Source organism: Dendrobates tinctorius, unplaced genomic scaffold (genome assembly GCF_039654945.1).
Source record: "Dendrobates tinctorius isolate UK_male_01 unplaced genomic scaffold, ASM3965494v1 ptg000046l, whole genome shotgun sequence".
In the NCBI taxonomy this organism is placed as follows: domain Eukaryota; kingdom Metazoa; phylum Chordata; class Amphibia; order Anura; family Dendrobatidae; genus Dendrobates; species Dendrobates tinctorius.
Window position 1 is genome coordinate 5,107,117 of NW_027361714.1, and position 25,493 is coordinate 5,132,609.

At 46.1% G+C, this 25,493-nt stretch overlaps 1 protein-coding gene across 8 annotated transcripts in view; it reads left to right on the forward strand.

Annotated features, from left to right (window-relative positions):
• The first annotated feature begins 3,168 nt into the window (after positions 1 to 3,168).
• The window catches only part of AIG1 (androgen induced 1), a 621,643-nt gene continuing 599,318 nt past the window's right edge, over positions 3,169 to 25,493 (forward strand). For 3 of the 8 annotated variants that reach the window (XR_012232254.1, XM_073575666.1, XM_073575670.1), the window contains exon 1: positions 3,177 to 3,533. Coding sequence is in view for 6 of the 8 variants with exons in the window: in XM_073575666.1 (XP_073431767.1) it covers positions 3,393 to 3,533 (141 nt within the window). In the remaining 2 variants the exon portion in view is untranslated. Of the gene's footprint in view, positions 3,534 to 25,493 lie in introns of all 8 variants that reach the window. The other 5 variants (XM_073575671.1, XM_073575668.1, XM_073575669.1 and 2 more) reach the window with 5 other exon arrangements.

The following is a 25,493-nucleotide window of genomic DNA, read 5'->3' on the forward strand; positions in this document are numbered from 1 at the left end:
AAAGACAAGAAGCAATGGGATGAAACTGAATGGGAAGAGACACAGATTAGATATTAGAAAAAACTTTTTGACAGTTAGAGTGATCAATGAGTGGAACAGGCTGCCACGAGAAGTGGTGAGTTCTCCTTCAATGGAAGTCTTCAAACAGAGGCTGGACAGACATCTGACTGGGATGATTTAGCGAATCCTGCTTTGAGCAGGGGGTTGGACCAGATGGCCCAGGAGGTCCCTTCCAACTCTACGATTCTATGATTCTATGAAAGGGCTCTACAAGTACTTATCCGACTGCTGGGACCCAGGACAGGGTTCTACAACTACTGATCCGAGTGCTGGGACCCAGGACAGGGCTCTACAACTACTGATCCGACTGATGGGACCCAGGACAGGGCTCTGCAACTACTGATCTGACTGATGGTACCCAGGACAGGGCTCTGCAACTACCGATCCGACTGCTGGGACCCAGGACAGGGCGCTGCCACTACTGAACCAACTGCTGGGACCCAAGGCAGGGCTCTACAAGTACTGATCCGACTGCTGGGACCCAGGACAGGGTTCTGCAACTACTGAACCAACTGGACCCAGGACAGGGCTCTACAAGTACTGATCCGACTGCTGGGACCCAGGACAGGGCTCTGCAACTACTGAACCAACTGCTGGGACCCAGGACAGGGCTCTACAAGTACTGATCCGACTGCTACGACCCAGGACAGGGCTCTACAAGTACTGATCCGACTGCTGGGACCCAGGACAGGGCTCTGCAAGTACTTATCCAACTGCTGGGACCCAGGACAGGGCTCTACAAGTACTTATCCGACTGCTGGGACCCAGGACAGGGTTCTACAACTACTGATCCGAGTGCTGGGACCCAGGACAGGGCTCTACAACTACTGATCCAACTGATGGACCCAGGACAGGGCTCTGCAACTACTGATCCGACTGATGGGACCCAGGACAGGGCTCTGCAACTACTGATCCCACTTGCTGGGACCCAGGACAGGGCTCTACAGCTACTGATCTGACTGATGGGACCCAGGGTAGGGCTCTACAAGTACTGATCAGACTGCTGGGACCCAGGACAGGGCTTTGCAACTACTGAACCAACTCGACCCAGGACAGGGCTCTACAAGTAATGATCTACTAGGACTCAGGACAGCGCTCTCCAAGTACTGATCCGACTGCTGGGACGCAGGACAGGGCTCTGCAACTACTGAACCAACTGCTGGGACCCAAGACAGGGCTCTGCAACTACTGAACCAACTGCTGGGACCAAGGACAGGGCTCTACAAGTACTTATCCGACTGCTGGAACCGACAGGGCTCTGCAAGTACTTATCCGACTGCTGGGACCCAGGACAGGGCTCTACAAGTACTTATCCGACTGCTGGGACCCAGGACAGGGCTCTACAAGTACTGATCTGAGTGCTGGGACCCAGGACAGGGCTCGGCAACTACTGAACTAACTGGACCCAGGACTGGGCTCTACAAGTACTGATCCGACTGCTAAGACCCAGGACAGGGCTCTACAAGTACTGATCCGACTGCTAGGACCCAGGACAGGGCTCTACAAGTACTGATCCGACTGCTGGGACCCAGGACAGGGCTCGGCAACTACTGAACCAACTGGACCCAGGACAGGGCTCTACAAGTACTGATCTGACAACTAGGACCCAGGACAGGGCTCTACAAGTACTAATCCGACTGCTGGGACCCAGGACAGGGCTCTACAAGTACTAATCTGACTGCTGGGAGCCAGGGCAGGGCTCTACAAGTACTGATCCGACTGCTGGGACCCAGGACAGGGCTCTACAAGTACTGTTCCGACTGCTGGAACCCAGGACAGGGCTCTACAAGTACTGATCCGACTGCTGGGACCCAGGACAGGGCTCTACAAGTACTGATCCGACTGCTGGAACCCAGGACAGGGCTCTACAAGTACTGTTCCGACTGCTGGAACCCAGGACAGGGCTCTACAAGTACTGATCCGACTGCTGGGACCCAGGACAGGGCTCTACAAGTACTGATCCGACTGCTGGAACCCAGGACAGGGCTCTACAAGTACTGTTCCGACTGCTGGAACCCAGGACAGGGCTCTACAAGTACTGATCCGACTACTGGGACCCAGGACAGGGCTCTACAAGTACTGATCCGACTGCTGGGACCCAGGACAGGGCTCTACAAGTACTGATCCGACTGCTAGGACACAGGACAGGGCTCTACAAGTACTGATCCGACTGCTGAGACCCAGGACAGGGCTCTACAAGTACTGATCCGACTGCTGGGACCCAGGACAGGGCTCTACAAGTACTGATCCGACTGCTGGGACCCAGGACAGGGCTCTACAAGTACTGATCCGACTGCTGGGACCCAGGACAGGGCTCTACAAGTACTGATCCGACTGCTGGGACCCAGGACAGGGCTCTACAAGTACTGATCCGACTGCTAGGACACAGGACAGGGCTCTACAAGTACTGATCCGACTGCTGGGACCCAGGGCAGGGCTCTACAAGTACTGATCCGACTGCTGGGACCCAGGGCAGGGCTCTGCAACCTGGGAAGAGGCAGGTATTTAATGGAGCAGAAGTCACCATGCTTGACCTCGTCCCAACCATTGTGAATAGGACTGCAAAAATAGCAGAGTGCTAAGGATGGGGGACATCTTATCCTTAACCCTTTCAATAGTCTTTTTTTTTACCTGGACAACCCGTTCAATAGCAAAAGACTCCAAGCTGGAATTTAATATAATAAGCACAGAAAAGAAAACATTATTTTGCAATTGGTAGAAAAAAGGTGATTTAGTGTTTAGCGAATATACCCTTAGAAAAATGGCACAAGTGAATATTGCGGGCTTTGTGCTGAGAACAGGAAAATGTATTATAGTGTGAGGAAAATGGCAACAAAACGACATCCAATTTGGAAAAAAACAGTCATGGCGGGGGCTCCTAATGAGCAAAATCACCTTCATCCTAAAGGAAAAGCATTCTCTTACCAAAATCCCAGGAACAGAGAGATTAGTGGGCATTGTTTTCCTACAATGACCCTAAATAATATGAAGAACACGAGGCCTCAGTGCGACCCCTGACTCCGGGACTGACACGAGCCTGGCAAAACGGACAGTGTCGATGACGTCACACAGACTGGTCCAGGGTTCAGCCTACTGCCTGTGACGTCACCACGTCCTTATCGCTCTCCCTCTAGCGATAGCACCGTCACCATAACAACCGCCCCCCCGGGCTGTGATGCTTAGTGCCGGCCGTCCATCCCTTTCCCAAGACGTTACATGACGGGGGGAGTAAAATTAGTGACCGCTGTACCGGGGGGCAGGGCTGTGCGGCCGCCGGTGACCTGCACTATCCCCGGCCGGGCTGCCGGCCTGCGCTGTGGCCTGTCAATGTGATGGCGCTAATCCCGTGCCAGGTGCTGCGGTTCGCTATCCTGCTCTCATACCTGTCCGTGCTGTGCCACTACAAGGCCATAGAGATGCCGGCGCACCAGACCTATGGGGGCAGCTGGAAATTTCTCACCTTCATTGACTTGGTGAGTGAGGAGAATCTGCAGCCAGCGTCCACTGCCTGTGCACCTGCACCGTGTGTCTGTATGGTGTGTGTAAGATATACTGTATTTATAGAATGGCTGCAGTGTTTGTGATTGTATAGCAGAAATCAGAAATCACACACCACTTGTGTTACTATTTACTGCCATCATATTCTTCAGTGCCCTACAGACATTATATATACACACACACATATACTGTATATATATATATTATACAGCCACACACCTGCTTTTCCAATTCAGTAAAGAGCGGCGGTGTCCATGAGAATCCTTTATTATAAACGATTGAAGATCGAATCGGCGGCGGTGGTACATCAAGACGTTCTTTGGCCGGACATGTTAAGCCGCGCGTTTCTGAGGTACTCGGGCGTCCTGTGCCAGAGCTCGGAGTGTCTGAGGCACGTGGCTTTCTAAACCATGTCTTGCTGTACCGCCATCACGTTTATAATAAAGGATCCTCGTTGTACCAGGAGCTGGAGGATGTCGCTGCTTTTTTAAATTTCTTCACATCTGGTCAGGACGAGATTCCGCGCTCCCTCAGTAAATCGCCACCCCAGGTGAGCCGGCATGCTTTCCTCTTCAGTATTGTTGGTATAGAATGGCGCGTGCGTCTGAGCGTCCTATTCTGTTAAGCTGCGTTCCCCAACTTGCGTATTTGGGGAGTTTTTGATGTTGCAGATTTTCTGCACCGTTTCCGCACCTATTAAGTAAAATAGGTTGTGTTTTTCATGACTTTTTTAGCAGCGTTTTTGACACTGCGGCTTTCATTTTTTAAATTGTTTTAAACTAAGCTGCTTTTGTTTTTGATACCTGCCGGAATTTGTCTTTGGTAGTTCCGCAGCATAAACGCACTAAAAAGGCATATGCGTTTTAATTTTTTTTTTTACTTTTTTTTTTAGATTTTCTGCTTCTAAGGCAAGTCTATGGGTAGGAAAAATCTGCATAGAATATTCAGCGCAGCGCACGAGAAAGTGACAGGTTGCAGATTTGAAACACGCATCGCAGGACAGTTTACGCAGGGTAAAAAAAAAAGTGGGCATGAGATTTCTATAAATCTCATCCACCTTTCTGGAACTCTGAGACGCTGCTTTTTTGACTCAGCAAAATTTCACAGCATCAAAAATGCACCAAAAACTCATTGTGGGAATGTAACTTTAATGTAAACTGTGTCTATGTCAATATTTATTGCAATAAAAGTGGAAGGAGTGGAAAGGCCTTAGATGGGAGGGAGGACTGGCCCTGTGGTCATACCAGCTTTTTGTATCACCACTAGATGGTCTTCAAGTACCTCAATGGGCACCGACTAGCTCTCCTTTCTAATGACCAACCTCCTGTCTACCTATTTAGTATTATTACAACTATTATTGATCATCTACCCTACAGGTCCTTACTGTAATTCACCGCTAAAGAAGCAGTCCCAACAAAATTTGTATTCTCCTAATATAGTACAATAGAATGTTGTAGATAAGCCCTGAAAGGCAGTAGCCACAGCTCATAGCTGAAAAAGGAAGTGACAGGTTCCCTTTAAGAGGATAAAAACTTTGCTGGGAGGAGGGCCTCTTTAAGTTCTTATGTACTTGAAGAGAAATATGGAGATGGTATAGCTAACTACTAATGTATATTCCTGCTTTAGTCTGTAATGTGCTATGGTTGTCCAGGTTAGGGATACACGGCAACTGTAACTGTGCGATTTGTTTGCGACTTGCTTTCATGCCACTAATTTAGATGATATTTGACTCTAAAACAACCAAATATTAGACAAGCTACAAGCACATGGCAGTTTTTGATGGCAAAGTCATGTCACCCATTAGGGTATGTTTCTACAGTCAGTATTGGCAGAACTTTGGACGCACCGGATACCCGGCTCCGGCTAAAGCGCTGCCGGCTTTTGTACACGTGGTGATTCCACATATGTTCATTGAACCATGCGGAATCACCACATCCTATACATAGGATGGTGATATGTATCATGCAGAAACTGAGCGTCTCCGCAAGATAATAGACATGCTGCGGTCTAGAAAGACACGCCGCATGTCCGTTTACGCAGGTCTTCCATCTGCGTCTTTGTACGCATAGTGGAGATGGGATTTCATAAAATCCCATCCACTATGCTGTAACATCTGGTCGCTGCGGCCATATGCAGCGTCCAATTCGCAGTGTTTCCTGACCGTGGAAAAATACCCTTAAAATTCCAGCAGATTTTGACCTGTTGTGTCATCATTGAATGGAACATTGTAATATTCATGTCTTGTGATCAAAGTCTCCATGTAGATCTAGTCTACAAGAGAAAACCACCCCAGCATAATCTTCACATATACTGTATAGGAAAGACCCCCCCCCAAACGCCAATATACCGTATATACTCGTGTATAAGCCAACCCGAGTATAAGCCAACCCCCCTAATTTTGCCACAAAAAAACTGGGAAAACTTATTGACTCGCGTATAAACCTAGGGTGGAAAATGCAGCAAGCTACTGGTAAATTTCAAAAATAAAAATAGATACTAATAAAAGTAAAAATAGAGACATCAGTAGGGTAAATGTTTTTGAATATCCATGTTGAATCAGGAGCCCCATATAATGCCCCATAGATTATGCCCTCATAAGATGCCCCATAGATTATGCCCCCACAAGATGCTCCATAGATTATGCCCCATATGATGCTCCATAGATTATGCCCCCATAAGATGTTCCATAGATTATGCCCCATAAGATGCTCCATAGATTATGCCCCATAAATTGCCCCATAGATTATTCCCCCATAAAATGCCGCATAAGATGCCCCATAGATTATGCCCTATAAAATGCCCCATAGATTATGCAACCATAAGATGCTCCATACATTATGCCCCATATGCTGCCGCTGCTGCTGCAAATAAAAAAACAAAACAAAAAAAAATATACTCACCTCCATCGCTACCCACTGCTCATCAGCGTTGCCGGCTCTGCAGTGACTGTTCAGGCAGAGGGCACGTACTAACGACGTCATTGTGCCCTCTGACCAGAGCATCACTGCCAGAGGACACGAGACAGCAGAGTGACGCGCAGCGGTGGAACAGGGACACTTGTATATGGCTCCCCCCGTCATACTCACCCCTCCTGGCGCAGGTCTCTGCAGCCCCCCTGCTTGTTCCATGTTCTCGGCACCACTGCTCTTCCTGCCTTAAGCAGTCACGTGGTACCGCTCATTAAAGTCATGTATATGCACATATTCATGAAGTTAATGAGCGGTACCACGTGACCGCTGAAGGCAGGAAGAGCAGGGGCGCCGAGAACATGGAACAAGCACGGGGACTGCAGAGACCGCGCCGGGGGGTGATTATGGTCTCTGACACCCCCCGCTCCCCCTCCCCCGCCAACCCCCGGTATATGACTCGCGAATAAGCCGAGATGGGGATGTTCAGCCCAAAAAAATGGGCTCAAAATCTCGGTTTATACGCAAGTATATACAGTATGTGAAATTAGTCATTCACTCATGGTCTTCAGACTGGCACTTCACACTCTCTACACCTGAATTAAAAAAAATGATCCCTTATCTACTGATGATGCTTGGCTTACTGATGTACAGGTGCTTCTCACAAAATTAGAATATCATCAAAAAGTTAATTTATTTCAGTTCTTCAATACAAAAAGTGAATGTCATATATTATATAGAGTCATTACAAACAGAGTGATCTATTTCAAGTGTTTATTTCTGTTAATGTTGATGATTATGGCTTACAGTAAATGAAAACCCAAAAGTCATTATCTCAGTAAATTAGAATACTTTATAACACCAGCTTGAAACAATGATTTTAAAATCCAAAATGTTGGCCTACTGAAATGTATGTTCAGTAAATGCACTCAATACTTGGACGGGGCTCCTTTTGCATCAATTACTGCATCAGCGCGGCATGACATAGAGGCGATCATCCTGTGGCACTGCTGAGGTGTTATGGAAGCCCCAGCTGTCTACTTTAGCAAGGTTGGTTGTCAAAAATGGGGGGGAACCTCACGCCTGTTATTTAATTATTTGTGAAACGCACCTGTATTTTCCCCGAGATGTGTTTGATGGCCACAATAGTGGTGAGTCTAGACCTCCACCTATTTCCAAAAAACAATGGTTGAGCAGCATTCATCATCTATCCACCGGATTGTATGATCAGTGGAGTCTCAAAGCAGATAATGAGGCTCCCTCATTATCTTCAAATCGGCATCCCCACAATGTAATCGCGGGGACCCGATCGTTGACAAAGTGACCCAGCGTCATCAAGCTGAGGAAAGGTTCTGAGACCATGCTCACAGCATGGTATCAGAAACTTTCAGTATAGGTATAATGCACTGCAATGTTGGTGCATTGCAATGCATTATACCTGCAATCAAAGTAAAAAAAGTGAAAGTCCCATAAAGGGACTTAGTAAAAAACTAAAAAAAGAAAGTGAAAGTATGTAAAAAAAAATTGCAAAATAACGATAATAATAAAAAAATTACACTAGTAAATACACATTTTTATGTAAAAAAATAAAAATAAAAGAGTACACATTTGGTATTCTGTCCCCGGGGCCTGTGGCTGCAAATATGGCTCTGTGAGATGTTGGATCTCTTCACCTTACTTACAATTGGCGACGGTCACAGATAGCTTAACTCAGCTGCTGGCACACATGTTATGAAGAATCCAGAAGAGACTTTGATTTCTTTAAGAATTCATGTTGAATGCATACAAAACAGCAGCAGGTAAAAAAGACTTTCTTCAGACAGGCTGAAAGCACATGTGCCTCTAATGAAGCCAAGATGGAGATTGAGACACAGGGAGGAGAAGAAGGAAGTGACATCACACCCAGAAGAGGGAGACAGGGAGACAGAAGAGACAAACTTGAAGGAAAGGGAGGATTTCAGCTATGCAAAACACAGGAACACATAGCAACAATAAACAATATGAGAGACTGCAATACAGCATGTAAATGTACAAGACAGTCTGTAAAATGTCTCATTCATGGGACATAACACTCCCCGTCTGAAATCTATAGATTTCATAATTTTTATGATGTCCTCTGGAGATGTCGCTGTAGACCTAAAAAACAAAGGAAAACAAGCATGCAAGTAATAACAACAACAGTTGTAGTCCAATTGGCATGGTCCAATCTTCAGTCGGAGGCATGAAGTCCTCAACAGCGGAATAGACCGAGTCCAAACATAAACCCATCTTCAGATTGGGGAAGCTGCAACGTGCAAACACTTCCACCAACCCAATAATCCGCTGGATAAAGTTCAAATGTTAGAATGTTCCAACACAGTTGGAGGAATATATGGCGGTATGCTCCCTGCCGTGAGCTGTGTCCATAAACACGACTTTCATGTGATGTCCTCCTTCAGCAATTCGTGATGATCGATCACTGGGTCCAATTCAAACTGAGAGCTGTTCTTAGACAGGCTAGTACCCCTTGTGGTACTGTTAATCTCGTGACCATATTCTTCTTGTTGCACACATCGGATGATGAATTGCTTGGCATGTCTGATATCAGCAACGATTGGGTGTCCTCTACACATGTGCCAGCCACAACACTCTGATGTCTTGTTACCGACAAAGGACTGGGTGATGTGAATAAGACAAACTGTGGCCCGCACGACAGATGACCATCTTGAAAAGCGCTCAAAGTGGAGAGATCTCAGTTTCAATTTTGGCAACACAGAAGTATAGTGAGTAGAAATGATTGGTCTAATCTCTGTCAGACTCTGGTTCCACCAGCTTGTAAATGTTGTTGGAGTCCATTGAACTGGAATCCTTGTACAGGAGCCTTGGAGGTGACACCCATATGTTGTCATTGAGTTTAGACACGGCGGTGGGTCTCGTCCCTCAGTCAGCTGGATTCATGTCAGTAGGGATGTAGTACCACTGGTCAGGGGTAGAAAAGCTTCTGATACGCTCTACTCTATTTTTGACGTAGACATGAAATTGTTTTCTTTGGTTATAGATGTAACCAAGTACCACTTTACTGTCTGTGTAGAAGGCAAATGAATCAATAGCAATGTCCATTTCGTCCTTTATAGCTTCAGCTAACTCCACTGCCTGAATGGCGGCACAGAGTTCGAGTCTTGGAGCAGAGTGAGCAGGTTTTGGGGTTAGTTTTGCCTTACTGAGGATGAATCCACAATGCACCTTGTTACCTTCTTCCAAAGTCTTCAGGTAGGCTATGGCAGCTATAGCCTCTGTAGAAGTGTCGGAGAAAATGGGGACTTCTCTTCTGATGGTGGCTGAAAGGGTGCCTGGTGAATAACAACGTGTGACTTGGAAATGCTCTAAGACCTTCAGAGTCTTCTTCCACGACTCCCACCTTTGTTGTTTCTGGGATGGTAGCGGAGTGTCCCAATCCGTACTCTCGGCAGGCAACTGTCTCAACAGTATCTTGCCTTGAATGGTGATGGGTGTAATAAACCCGAGAGGATCATAGATGCTGTTCACAACAGATAGGTCTCCTCGTTTAGTGAAAGGTTTATCACAAGCTGACACCTGGACAGTGAACGTGTCCTGCTTAATATCCCAAAGCAGACCGAGGCTGCGTTGCATGGGAGGAACGTCAGAACCCAGAATAAGATCCCTTACACCAGTAGCGTGATCCTCAGATGGAAATGCTTTCATTACCTTTTCACTGTTGGAGATGATTTTGTGGAGTCTAAGGTTTGCTGTTGACAGCATTTCCTGAGTCCTAGAGAGCAGATCGATAGTCTCTTCACTTGAGGGAAGAGACTTAAGCCCATCATGTACGTAGAAGTTTCTTTCCACAAATAGACGAGCATCAGCCCCATACTCTCTCTCACCTTCCCGTACTGTCCGTTTTAGTCCATAGATGGCCACTGCAGGTGAGGGGCTGTTCCTGAAGACGTGCACCTTCATCCTGTAGTCTATGACCTTGTTGCGGACGTCGATGTCTTTGTGCCATTGGAATCTGAGGTAGTTTCTGCTGTCTTCTCTCACGATAAAGCAATTAAACATTTGTTGAATGTCGGCCATTACCGCGACGGGTTCTTGTCTGAAGCGAATCAGTACTCCTATAAGGCTGTTGTTTATATTAGGCCCAGTGAGGAGCAGGCTATTTAGGGAGATGCCTTCATACTGAGCACTGGAGTCAAACACCACTCGGTGGTCGGGTTTGCAAGGATGGTAGACACCAAAGGATGGAAGATACCAGCATTCTTCACCTTCTTTTAGCAGGAGTGTGGGTCCGCGTGACCTCTATAGAAGATATTCTGCATGAAGTCGACAAAATGTTTCTCCATCTCTGGCCTTCTTTTTAAGGTGCGTTTTAGGGATGAAAACCTTGCCGTTGCTTGTTGCAGATTATCAGGTAGCCTTGTTCTTGGAGAACGAAAATGTAAAGGTGCTACACAGCTATTTGAATCGTCTTGGGTGAATTCCTTTTCCATAATCTATATAAATTCTTTGTCCTCCCTTGCAGGTGCTAGCTGATTGTTTTCTCTTGTAGAGTTGAACCCTGTTGACCCGAGGTCATCATTATGGGACAGGAATATGTTTGTGTCGTCAGAGGTTTCTTTCTTCCACTTTTTGTCACTTATCTTCTCTTTCACCAAGTAATGATGTGGGCATGGTTGAAAGTAAGTGCTGCCACCATTTGGTAGGACATGAGTTTAATGAGGAAATCCTCGTGGGTCTCTTCATCTTTTCTATACAGACATTGCCTATGATAACCCAGCCTAGGTCTAAGCATTGAGCAAAAGGAGCGTTGTGTGGCTCATTGATTTGCTGACATACCTTGTGTAATTGCAGAATGTCTCTGCCAAGCAGGATCAGGATGTTTGCGCTGTTGTCGAGAGCTGGTATCTTGCCTGCCAAAGTCGTTAGATGAGGGTAATGGAGTGCAGCCGCTGGAGTTGGAATTTCCTCTCCGTTGGACGGTATCTGGTTGCATGCGACCAGAGTGGGTAAGGGTATCTCCACATTGTTCTCAAGAGAAGACACCATGAGTCCATTGTCTCTTCTCCCAGAGACCTCTGTAACACCGCTGCAGGTGCCTAGGGTGTAGGGGTGAGAGTTTCCCTTTAAATCAGACATGTCAAAGAGCTCTGACCTAGCAAGTGACCGGTTGCTCTGATTGTCCAGGATAACATACACCCATGCGGTTTTCTCTGGTTGACCCTTGGGATACACATTCGCCAGGCATATCTTCACACATGACTTGTCCCAGAGGACTTCTCTGCAGACTTCTGTGCATGAAAAAGATATTGTGATAGAACTCACTGTTTGAACAGCATCCTCCCCACCTTGCCTTGTGGTGGGGGAAGGCGTAAGCTGTGCATTGTTAGATTGGGATGGATGGAGCGCTTGCACATGCTCTTCACTGTCGCACTCCAAACACTTAATAGATATTTTACAGTCCTTAGCAAAGTGTTCGGTAGAAGCGCAGCACCTGTAACATATCCAAAAGTTCTTTAGAAGCTCTTTGCGTTCCTGGAGTGGTTTCTTTCTGAAGCCAATGGACTTCTTTAAGGGGTGAGATTTCTCGCGAATGGGACACATACAGTGCGATTAGGATTCTCAACCTTCTCACCTTTGTCGCTCTTATCTTGTGATACTGAAGGTGTGGGAAGAACATCAGTCTTCTTGACGGACATTGGAGCTCGGCGGTTCCTGTAGTTAAGATGTGGACTGTCGTGTTTAGGAGATGAAACAGGGTCGCTGTGTTCTCCGTAGGAAAAACTTGGATCGGTCTCACACTCTGCAATATTTTCAATGAACTCGCAGAAGTAGGAAAATGGAGGGAAGGAGACTTGGTTTTCCCTTTTGTATTTTGATCCAAGCATGGCCCACTTATTTTGGATATTGGACGGCAGCTTGGAAATTATTGGGGTTACCCCATGAGCAGTGTCAAGGTAGCTGAGGCCAGGAAGGTATGGGTCTGCTTTGGCCAGCTGAAGCTCTAACAGGAGGTTGCTAAGCTCTTGGAACCTCGTACTGTCTTTACTAGATACCTTTGGAAAATCCTCTAGTCGCTTGAACAGGGCCTTTTCTATGGCCTCAGGACTGCCATAGCTTATTTCTAACAAAGAGCAAACAGATGAACGGACGGAGCTATTTATCTGAAGTATTGCAGTATATATTTCAGTCAAAAAACGGAGGTGCTTGCATGAAAAAACATGAATATTTCAATGACCTGGACTGGTAGAAGCGAGTAATCACGAAACGGAAGTTGTCCGGCACCTCCCTCCCCTAGCATTCCTGTAACGTCCTGCATATCCACATATCTATTGTTGGATTTTATGTGAAATAAAGACGCACAGTTTTTCAGCTATATTGGTGAGTGCTGCATATTTCTCCTTTCATAGCTTATTTCTAGCCTTTTCCATGCAGCGGTGAGACCCACAATGGGATTACTAATGTGGACGTATTTAAGTCTCTTGACCCAATCCGTGGAATGTGGCCCAAGCCACCTGATTAGCTGGTCTAGCTCTTCAGCAGCGGTGATGCTGAGGTCACTGATTGTGGTTTTAAAGGTACACTTCCAACCCCTGTAGTTCTCAGGTTTATCGTCAAACTCTGTAAGAGCGGTCTTAGTTAGTGTCATGTTCCATGCTGGATCATGACAGATAAAATGCACTAGTAACCTTTTTTTTTCCTTAAGCTGTGTGCTTAAAGATAGTTTTGCCCTCAGTGGCCATTAGGGTCATTGCACTGTGGTGGTTTCAGTTCTAGTTTTGCCCCCGGTGGCCGTTAGGGTCATTGCACTCTGGTTTCTTTAGTTTAGTGCACGTGATTATAAAGCAGGTGTGATTTCTCTGGCTCTGCTATAAAAGAATGTCAGGTGTTGCAATCACTGTTGGTGATATTGCTCATTTCCAACCAAGACTGGTGAAGGAAGGAGAGAGAGAGTTCCTGGCAGCTCAGTCAGAGTCTTGGTGGCAGCTATTCAGGAGGAAAGCTGCATTCTGGTGGTGGACTCTCTTGCTGGGAGCAAGAGCAGCAGAGCAAAGCTAAGTGGTGTTTCCCTGTTTGTATTTTTCCTTGGTGTGTATTAGTACAGCGGTGGAGCCAGTGCCTGCACCACCCAGCTCCCTAGCAAGGGATAGGTGTAGGGTGTGCTAGGGTGACAGGTTCCGGCTCGGTGACAGGTGAGGAGCCTGTATAGGGAACGCTAGGAGTGTGAGGGACACTGACTCAGGGGAGTGCAGGAGGTCTCCACGTCCCCGTTCCCTATCGCAGGGCCCACTGTTGTAACTGTTTTCCCTTCCCCTGTGTCTTGTCGTTTTAGTTAACGGCCTGCGTGTCGTGTCACACAGGACAGTTACACTTGCCGTGTCTTGTTGTCTTAGTTACCAGCCTGCGGGTCATGTCACACAGGACGGGTCCACGTGACATTATCACCAACCATAACATTTTTCTCTGTTGAGCCATGGGCCAAGTGCAGACCGGTGAGCAGTTGCTGCTGGCCCTCACTGAGGTTAGTGAGGAGCTGAATGATGTGTTTCAGCAGCACCTGCAGCGGAATTATGGGTCTGAGGCCTATCCTCTGCCTCAACTAGAGGGTCCATTTACGGCTTTGGCTAGGATGTGCCGTGGAGTCCCTGCTGGGGAGCAGGACTTGCTTATACAGGCAGACATACCCAGGCAGGGGGGTGGAGTCGGTGTCCCCCAAGGTGAAGGGGTACGTCCCTGTAGTGAGCAGACTAATGATTTAGTCCTTGGCACTGACGCCAAAACTTCTGTACTGTCAGAGTAGCCGTGCCCCCCTGGTCGTGAGGAGGAAGACGACCTGGGAGTGTATATTTCCTCCTCACCCTCAGAAGGTACTATGTCAGCAGAGGTGATGATTGGCGAGGTACCTGAGGGCATACCTTTGCTTGTTAACAGTGGAGCAGAAGTTAGTCTGGTGGATGCTCAGTTTGTCCAGACTCATGGTCTGAGTTGTGAGACGCCGAACAAACCCATAAGCGTCCAGGCCATTAACTGTCCCACTGAGCCAGATGGGGTTAAACCAAGTCGTAGAAGACATTGTGCTGTATAGTGAGCATCATGATGAGTTCCAGTCATGCTACGTCTTGGAGGGAAATCCAGCACCTATCATTGTGGACCCCTTTGGTCTACAAAATACAACCCGGTCTTAGATTGGCAGACTAGGGAAGTAGTCAACTGGGAGCAGTCGAGTGAGGGCTGCTGCCAAGGGCACCTGTCTCTGCTGTCTCTCTACAATCATCCCCTTCCTCTCCAGTGAAAGCAGCGGAGGTGCTGCAGGAGAGTAGGGGCAAGGCTCAACCCTCGCCATTAGCCAACCCTGAGAGGTGCAGACCTCGTAGTAGGAGGGGTTGGAGGGTGGTGCTTCCGTTGGTAAATTGTGGGGGTGTGAGGGTGGTGACACAGGAGGACACCTCTGTTGTCAGTTCCAGAAAGAGTTCACCCTATTTTGACAAACGAATGTGTGGCAATAAATGTTCAGGTCCGGACCTGTGTGTGAACGAGCATGTATGGGTGGCCACCAAAAACATCCAGTGGAAGTGTGTTGTGGGGGTCTGGAATTCTCAGGTGATCGGGCCGTTTCTGGTGTCGGCTATCCAGGGCCCGGAGACTTACCAGCTGGAGTTACCCACAAACATGCACATACACAACTCGTTCACCAGGTCGGCGTTTTGGAGATGTGTGGTGCCTCCAGAACATACGTTGCCAATACCAGCAGTGCTCGTTTGTCATCAAACTGATGTGCAGGTAGTTGCAGGTGTGAACTCTGGATCTGGGCGTCCCCGCTTTTGGTGGTTCCCTGATGAGGAGCGGTCTTGAGGGTCCAGAGGCCCCTCATTAAGGGAGGGTGCTGTCATGTTCCATGCTGGATCATGACAGATAAAATGCACTAGTAACCTTTTTTTTCCTTAAGCTGTGTGCTTAATGATAGTTTTGCCCCCGGTGGCCATTAGGGTCATTGCACTGTGGTGGTTTCAGTTCTAGTTTTGCCCCGGTGGCCATTAGGGTCATTGCACTCTGGTTTCTTTAGTTTAGTGCACATGATTATAATGCAGGTGTGATTGCTCTGGCTCTGCTATAAACGAGTGTCAGGTGTTGCAATCACTGATGGTGATATTGCTCATTTCCAACCAAGACTGGAGAAGGAAGGAGAGAGCAAATTCCTGGCAGCCCAGTCAGAGTCTTGGTGTGGAAGGAGTCAGAGAGGATTTCCTTGCAGCTCTGACAGAGCTTGGTGGCAGCTATTCAGGAGGAAAGCTGAATTCTGGTGGTGGACTCTCTTGCTGGGAGCAAGAGCAACAGAGCAAAGCTAAGTGGTGTTTCCCTGTTTGTATTTTTCCTTGGTGTGTATTAGTACAGCAGTGGGGCCAGTGCCTACACCACCCAGCTCCCTAGCAAGGGATAGGTGTAGGGTGTGCCAGGGTGACAGGTTCCGGCTCGGCGACAGGTGAGGAGCCTGTATAGGAAAAGCTTGGAGTGTGAGGGAAACTGACTCAGGGGAGTGCAGGTCTCCACGTCCCCGTTCCCTATCGCAGGGCCCACCATTGTAACTGTTTTCCCTTCCCCCGTGTCTTGTCATTTTAGTTACCGGCCTGCGGGTCGTGTCACACAGGACAGTTACACGTGCCATGTCTTGTTGTCTTAGTTACCGGCCTGGACGGGTCCACGTGACAGTTAGATCACGCCGAATCATGTACCTTGCAGGGCCAGTCATATCAGCATTCTCCGATTTTGGAAGGACCGTTGCTGGCTAGATAGCATTGTTCCTACAGTCTTTGCTTTGACCTGGGAATGCAGGTACATATGGGGAAGCATAGGTGTTCAGTCCATTAACTGGCTTAATGAGCTTAGTTTCTGCCACACATGGGACTGGAATTGTGTGACTGACCGGAGTGTGGTGACTTGCCTGCATATTAGCCTGCACGTATGTTTCTGTGTATAAGATTTGGTGAATTGCAGGTTTCTGGTACATTTCGGTTCGCAGAGGATCAGGATGCAAGGTTGGCTGCGTATTGTACTGACCTTGGGTGCAGGATGCGGGTAAACACTCTGTGTCCTGTTGTCTCAGGGGAGCATCTTTGTGGTCAGGAAAGATTGCAGGAGCAGGGGTAGTGCTGTGTTGGCTTTGTACATAGTCTCTAGTATGCTTAAGAGGGTCTTCAGTATCAAAATCACTTAAACTTATGCTGTCTCTTTGGCTCCCACTGATGGCTTGTTCCAGGACCTTTAACCTTGCCATGGCTATGGCGTGAACGCGTTCCTTCTCTAGGGCCTCTATTTTCATCTCAGTTTCCTTTTGAGCGAAGGCAGCTTGCATTTTAGTGGCCTCGGCTTCTGCACGTGCTTTTACGAGCTGTTCGCTAAGGGTTGAGGATTTTGAAGAGCGTGACTTAGATGGTCGCTTTGACTGTCTGGCTGAGCCAGAAATACAAGATGACATCTCGGCTACTAGCGCGATTCTTGCCTCTGTCTTGGCTTTTATATCGCGCACCATGCTTTCTCTCTCAGAGTTAAGTTGTTGGAAAGCTTGCAGCTCTTTGCAGGTAACTGATGGGTTAAGTCTCTTTTACACTGAGATGTACTGGTTTGCTATTTTTGCATAACTTTGATAATCTGAACACAATAGTGCAAGGGTTCCCTCTGGTGGTCGTTGGAGAGAAGCAGGCTGAGACAGGCTGTCTATATGATTCAGCAGTTTTGCCATAGCTCTGCTATAGCACAGAGAAGATCATGTTTACTGGATTCTAGATTTTCCCTTACTTTCCATGTAGGCTTTGTGGGACGTCTAGCCTTCTCACTAAATGGTGGATCAAGTTCTATGCACTCTTCCTCTAAAAATGGGTCTGGTAGAGACCGTGTAGTCATTCCTTCAGCCATCCTGATTCACAGGGAGAAGGGGAGCTGTATAGTCTCTTATATGCTGAGAGCGGATGCTCTGCAGGAAGTTCTGTAGCTTTATAGAAGCTGTGGGTGGCTTTACAGATGAATCTGGTAAGTCTTTTTTACTATTCTGTCCCTGGGGCCTGTGGCTGCAAATATGGCTCTATGAGATGCTGGATCTCTTCACCTTACTTACAAATGGCGACTTTCACAGATAGCTTAACTCAGCTGCCGGCACACATAGTAACATAGTTATTAAGGTTGAAGGGAGACTTTAAGTCCATCTAGTTCAACCCATATCCTATCCTAACTTGCCCTAACATGTTGATCCAGAGGAAGGCAAAAAAACCCCATGTGGCAACAAGTAAGCTTCACATTGGGGAAAAAAATTCCTTCCTGACTCCACATACGGCAATCAGACTTGCTCCCTGGATCAACGCAATATTAAGGAAACTAGCGTATATAACCTGTAATATTATACTTTTCAATAAAGGCATCCAGTCCCTTCTTAAATTTTAGTAGGGAATCACTCATTACAACATCATATGGCAGAGAGTTCCATAGTCTCACTGCTCTTACAGTAAAGAATCCGCGTCTGTGAGTATGCTTAAACCTTTCCTCCAGATGTAGAGGATGCCCCCTTGTCCCCGTCACAGGTCTAAGAGTAAAAAGATCATTAGAAAGCTCTTGGTATTGTCCCCGCATATATTTATACATTGTAATAAGATCATGTTATGAAGAATCCAGAAGAGACTTTGACTTCTTTACGAATTCTTGTTGAATGCATACAAAACAGCAGCAACTAAAAAAGAGGTTCTTCAGACAGGCTGAAAGCACATGTGCCTCTAATGAAGCCAAGATGGAGACTGAGACATAGGGAGGAAAAGAAGGAAGTGACATCACACTCAGAAGAGGGAGACAGGGAGACAGAAGAGACAAACTTGATGGAAAGGGAGGATTTCAGCTATGCAAAACACAGGAACACATAGCAACAATAAACAATATGAGAGACTGCAATACAACATGTAAAATGTACAAGACAGTCTGTAAAATGTCTCATTCATGGGACATAACACATCCGGAACAACTCGATCTATAAAGGTGTCACACTAGTTAACCCCTTCAATGAACACCGTAAAAAAACACAAACAAAAGTAGCAAACTATGCTTTATCATCATACCGCTTGGAAAGTTGAGTAAAGCGCAATGAAAAAGACAAATGTAAATAAAAATGGTATAACTGAAAACGCTATCTTGTCCTGAAAAAAACAAGCCACCATACAGCTTCATCAGCAGAAAAATAAAAACGTTATAACTCTCAGAATGAAGCGTTGAAAAAATAATTATTTTTTCTATGTTTTGGCACTTTTATTGTGTAAAAGTGCCAGAACTTAAAAAAAGATATAACTGTGGTAGCACTGTAATCATACTGACCCAAAGAATAAAGCTGCCTTATCAATTTTACTACATACATAAGAAGGAAAAAAATAACAACAAAAAGCAATTTCTGAATTTCTGCTTTTTGCTCATTCTGCCTCCACAAAAATTGGAATAGAAAGCGATCAAAAAATGTCATGCGTCTGCAAATGGTATCAATTAAAACGACAACTCGTCCATCAAAAAACAAGCCCTCACATGACTCTGTCAGTTAAAATATGGGAAAATTTTTAGAAATTCAGCAAATTCTGTGATCTCAAATTCAAATGCCCCCCTCCCTTCTGAGCCCCAGTGTGCATAAACCACCTTTAGCGTTCACATGTTTGGCAGGGGTAAAACTTCTAAAATGGGATCACTTGAGAGGGATTCTGCTCTCTAGCACTTCCTATTCTAGGAAAATCTGCGCTCTAGGAGGCAAATAGCGCTCCATCCTTCCAGATTCTCGTCGTTTGGCTAAGCAGTACTGTACAGCCACATATGGGGTACTTCTACATTCATCAGAAATTGTGGGATAAATTCTGGTGCCAATTTTACCCACTTGTGTGATAATGTAAAATCTGGGGCTAAAACAACATTTGTCAATATGAACACTGCACCCCTTGATTAATTCATTAAGTGTTGTATTTTGTAAAATGAGGTCACTAATCATTAGTTCTGCTGTTCTGGCACTGTAATTTGGCACTCCTTCCCTTTTGAGCTTTGCACTGTGCCTCAAAAGTAGTTGCCAATTACATGCAGGGTATTGGTGCACTCAGGAGAAATTGCACAACAAACTAAGTCATCCATTTTTTCCTTTTAGTTCTTATAAAAATTAAAAATTTGGGACTAAAACAACATTTTAGTGGAGGAAATGTAATTATTCTTTCTTCACCACCCAATAGCTTAAATTTCCGTGACACACCTGTGGTGTCAATATGATCACTGAACCTTTTGATGAATTCATTGAGAGGTGTAGTTTGTAAAGTTACATAACTTATTGGGGTTTCTGCTGTTCTGGCACCTCAGGTTATCTGCTAATGTGAAATGGCACTCTCAAACCATTCAAGAAAAATTATCTGAACTCCAGTATGGTGCTTCTTACTTTCTGAGCTTTGCACTGTGCCTCAAAAGTAGTTTCACCCACACATGGGGTTTTGGCACACTTAGGAGAAATTGCATAACAAAATTTGGGGTTCATTTTCTCCTGTTACCCTTGAGAAAATAAAAAAAAGTGGCTGAAATAAAAATTTTGCAGCAAAAATGTCATTTTTATTTTATTTTCTTAACTGTGTTATAAACTTCTGTAAAGTACCTGGTTGTTCAAGATTCTCACCACAAATCTAGATAAGTACCTTGAGGGGGTCTAATTTCCAAAATGGTGTCACTTGTGGGGGGTTTGCACTGTTTAGGCATATCATGGGCCCTCCAATCGTGACATGGCATCCGCTCTCGATTCCAGCCAATTTTACATTAAAAAAACGTCAAATGTTACTGTTCCCTTCTGAGCCCTGGCGTGCTCCCAAACAATGGGGTATCTGTGTACTCACGAGAAATTGCACAAGAAATAATGGTTTATTTTCTCTTGATACCCTTGAGAAAATAAAAAAATTGATTCCTAATATTGATGGGCGAGTACTAAAATACTTGGGTGCTCGTTGCCCGGGTCGAGCAAATTGGAATACTCGCGTACTCGGACAGAACAACAAGCCTAATGTAAGTCTGTGGGAGACCCAAGCATTGTTACTGCGATCCCTCCTGAGGGTCCTTTTAAGGTCTAAAAATGTCAGAAAATGATGGAAACACTGCTCAAATGACATGGGGACATCATGGGGATCGCCCCTGGAAGCATTCCTGACTCCTAGTTCACAGCTTTAAACAATGTTGTCAGAGTTTCATGCCACTTTTACCGGTGCACCAAAAAACATACCAAAACGAAACCAAAACAGATTTTGCTGGGAAATATGTTAAGGTCATCCTTTCCAGGTTAATGACTTGTATATAAGGAAAAATAATTAACCTCAGACCAAAATGTCCCTTCAGCACTTGGGTTATGTTCAGACGCAGCGTTTCTGAAGTGTTTTTCAACATTAACATTGCTTTTAACCCAGACAAATAGATACCCGATGTGTAGTTTAGTTACCAGCTCCCTGCATCAGTGCGCTGGTAACTAACGTACACATCGGGTTGCTAAGGGACGCACGTCCCTTGGATACCCGATGTGTACCTTAGTTACCAGCTGATCGCTGGTGTCCCGCCTGTCACACACATCGATGCGTGCTGGCCAGCGGGAGACCAGCGATGGAAAAAATGTCCAGAGGTTTCCAAGAGCGATCAGCGATACCGGCAGGGGGGCCGGTCGCTGATCGCTGTCACTCACAGCAATCTCGCTGGTGAGATCGCTGTTGTGTCACAAAACTTGTGACTCAGCAGCGATCTCGCTAGCGAGATCGCTATGTGTGACGGAGCCTTAACACAGACTAACATTAATCACTAGATGTCAAGAGAGTAACAGAGCTAATAAAAGCTAGACTGTTACTTTCTAATATCTCTTAAAGAAATCTTAAAGGGATCTTCAAAGACAGGCTGTCTTAAAGGAGTCTCCAAAGACAGGTTATCAATATGGGTTCCCGATGGTCATTTGAGATTTTAGCACTACACCTTTGAACAGATGTACTGGATGGCCTCCTGAAAGCATTGTTCCCATTATTAGGAAGTTAGTACTCCCATACTGTTTGCTTATGCATTGCATGCAAGGCCTGCCCTGCATCAAATTTAGACGCACCCAGTACCCCTTTGAAGCCTCGTACAAGAGGGCCATATGAAAGCAATGTTCCCATTATTAGTAATTTGGTACTCCTTTACTGTTTGCCTACTCGGTGAATTGCTTTGTTGAGCCTGAAGAACCTGCATTTTAGAATTGTAGTGTTGAGGATGAAGACTCGGCAGTGGAGAATGTCAGTGTTGAGACTGAAAATCCTGCAGTGGAGAATTTCAGTTTTGAGGCTGAGGAAACCGCAGTGGAAAATTGCATTGATGAGGATGAACACCCGGCAGTGGAGCATTTCAGTGTTGAGCCTGAAGAACCTGCATTGGAGCATTGCAGTGTTGATTAAAATAACCAGCAGTTGAGCATTGCAGTGTTGAGCCTGAAGAACCTACATTAGAGAATTGCCATGTTGAGGATGAAGACCCAGCCCAGCAGCGGAGAATGTCAGTGTTGAGGCTGAAAAACCTGCAGTGGAGAATTTCAGTGTAGAGGCTGAAGAAACTGCAGTGGAGAAGTGCAGTGTTGAGGATGAAGACCTGGCAGTATCAGCCGCCTACCATCCGTCAATCATGCCTGTCCGAGGCCTCGGCGCCGCCCACGATCTGTCCATCATGATGCCCTGTGCGTCGCTGCCTCCTCTTGATTTGAATCCCGGCGCCTGTGCTGTAACAAGTGTTCTCCGGCATGCGCAGTGCGCGCTGCCCAAGAACCGACATCAGGCTATTGCGCCTGAGCATTGTGGAGGCCCCAGATCCCGCCCCGCAGTGTGTTATGATGTATTCACACTGTGGGGCTGGGGCGTCCGCAACACGCAGGCGCATTAGCCTGATGTTGGTTCTCGGGCAGCGTGCACTGCGCATGTCCGAGAATACTTGTTACAGCGCAGGCGCCAGGATTCAAATCAAGAGGAGGCAGTGATGCACGGGGCATCATGATGGACAGATCGTGGGTGGCGCCGAGGCCTCGGACAGGCATGATTGACGGATGGTAGGCGGCTGATAGAGGGGGACACAACATACCTGTGGGACACATTACAGGTATGAGGAGCTAATTATAAAAGTCAATATTTTGGCATTACTGGGGGTCATAAAAAGAAGAGCCACCTTCACAGAATGCAGCCTTAATGCTGCTGAAGGTGGCTCTTTAACCGAAAAATGCCCTGGAGGGGTGACAGGTTCCCTTTAAGGTGCGAATCAAGATATTTAGATACTATCTCACAAAGACTCTATGGGATCTTTATGTATCTTCGGTACAAAATATATGCAGGTTACTTTAGGGTGTTGAGGCGTAAGATTATCTCTCAATTTCTTTGTTTTGGTCCCTTTTTGAAAAGCCTCTTCAAGGATTTCCAAGACTTCCCCCTGAAATGCCCAAGTTGGGTTAAATGTCATTCTCTGATAACATGTGGTATCCCTCAGTTGTCTGAAGGCCTCTTTTTCATAAGATTTAGTTCACCCTATAACCACGTTGCCGCCTTTATCCATAGGCTTTATAATTAACTCCCTAAGGCTGCCAAGTTCTTTAATGACTTCTCTCTGGGCAAAGGTTAGGTTATCTTGGGTTATATTTTTTAGGGATCTTCTCAAATTCATCTGTTACTAGTTTTACAAAAAGTTCCACGTTTGGATAAAGATTAAGAGTGGGAAACTTTTTAGGAACTGGGGGTAAAAACTTACCCCTGACGGCTGATTAGTCACCTCCCTTGCTAAGATCCTCCAAGATTGATTTGGCTTCTAATTCCCTTTCACTCCAGTCATCTCCAATGTTTCTTTTCTCATGTAGTTTCTTGAGCACCAACTCACGTGCGAACATGTGTAAATCCTTTATCACTGAAAAGGAATCAAATGATGCCGTGGGTGAGAATGAAAGCCTGGTGTCTATGACTTGTATAAGACAGACACCAAAAAATTTGACAGTAGACCAGAAATAGCAGAATTTTGTGCGCACTCATATGTGAACCCTGTGACGGCCAAACCCCTGTTTAAATTAGCTGGCCTGTAGGTTACTATTTTTTTTCCAGCAAACTGGTGTCAATAATTTGTATAAGACACTCCAACAAAATTTTACAGTAGCCAAGAAATGGCAGAATTTTGTGCGCACTCAGATGTGATCGCTGTGACGGCCAAACTCGTAGTTTAAGTAAATACCCTGTAGGTAATTATTTTTTTTCAATGAATTGGTGTCAATAACTTGTATAAAACACTCCAAACAAATTGTACAGTAGCCCAGAAATGGCAGAACTTTGTGCGCACTCAGATGTGAACCCTGTGACGGCCAGACCCCTGTTTAAAATAAATGCCTTGTATTTAACTATTTTTTTTTTCAGTAAACTGGTGTCAATAACTTGTTTAAGACACTCCAACAAAATTTTACAGTAGCCCAGAAATGGCAGAATTTTCTGCACACTCAGATGTGATCACTGTGACTGCCAAACTCCTGGTTCAAATAAATGCCCTGTAGGTAACTACTATATATACTCGTGTATAAGCCGAGACCCCTAATTTTGCCACAAAAAAATGGGAAAACTTATTGACTCGAGTATAAAGCCAAGGGTGGTGCTGCACAAGGGTTATTAGTGGTCCAAAAAGATGCTCCATAGATAAATACCCCCCACAAAATGATGCACAAGGGTTAATGGTGGCCCAAGAAGATGCTTCATAAATACCCCCCATAATTTGCTGCACAAGGGTTAATGGTGACCCAAGAAGATGTTCCATAGATAAATACCCCCCTTATGCTGCTTCCGCTGCTGCTATTAAAAAAAAATGACAAACTCATCTCTCGTCACTGGGGGCCAGGTACCGGTGTCCTGAGCAGGTGGGGACATCGGTGTGCTATGTGGGACAGGTGCCGGTGTCACCTCTGGCTCTGGCCCCTGGCACTGGCATTATTCACCTGTCCCTGTTCCATCACAGGGTGCTGCTCTGCCTTCCGGGTCTCTGCAGTGATGATCAGCAGAGGGCGTGCACTGACTACATCATCGCGCCCTCTGACCTGAAGTCACAGTCAGAGGACGCGGAGGACAGAGCGGCGCCTGGTGGTGGAATGGGGACAGGTGAATATAGCACTGCTCCCCATCCTCCGCCGTCATACTCAACGCCTCCTGTCGCATGGTCTCTGCGGCCCCCCTGCTTCTTCCATGCTCTCGGCGGCAGCTCTCCCAGTTTTCAGCAGTCACATGGTACTGCTTATTAAAGTCATGAATATGTGCATATTCATGACTTTAATGAGGGGTACCATGTGATCGCTGAACGCAGGAAGAGCAGGGGTGCCGAGACCATGAAACAAGCAGAGGGCTGCAGAGACGTGCCAGGAGGGGGTGAGTATGATCTCTGATACCCCCACTCCCCCGCCGACCCCGGTATATGACTTGCGTATAAGCAGAGAGGGGGAATTTCAGCCCAAAAAAATGGATTGAAAATCTCGGCTTATACGCGAGTACATATGGTATTTTTTTTTCAGCAAACTGATGTCAATAATTTGCATAAGACACTCCAACAAAATTTTACAGTAGCCCAGAAATGGCTCAATTTTCTGCGCAATCAGATGTGATTGCTGAGACAGCCAAACCCCTGGTTCAAATAAATGCCTTGTAGGTATCTATTTTTTTTTTCCGCAGTTAAGGTGGAGAAACTAGTCTTGTGTGGACTGAGGACTGCACATGTAGAGCCAGGCCCAGGAGTGCTCCGGCAGGTAGCGTCTAGATCGAATCTGTATAATGACTGCTGGCTGCTTTGGGCTGTTAACTAACATTACTTTAGGAATAAGTTCACCACACCCTTGTTTTAGCAATTTTATGTACTTGATGAGAAATCGGGGATTGACAGTCTGTTTATATTGACCATTGGATGATATAATGGGGTGATATCTAGTATTCCTTTTTCTCCCTTCTTCATTTGGCAAGCTTTGCCTGTAAAACTAGTTTAAAACGTACTTAC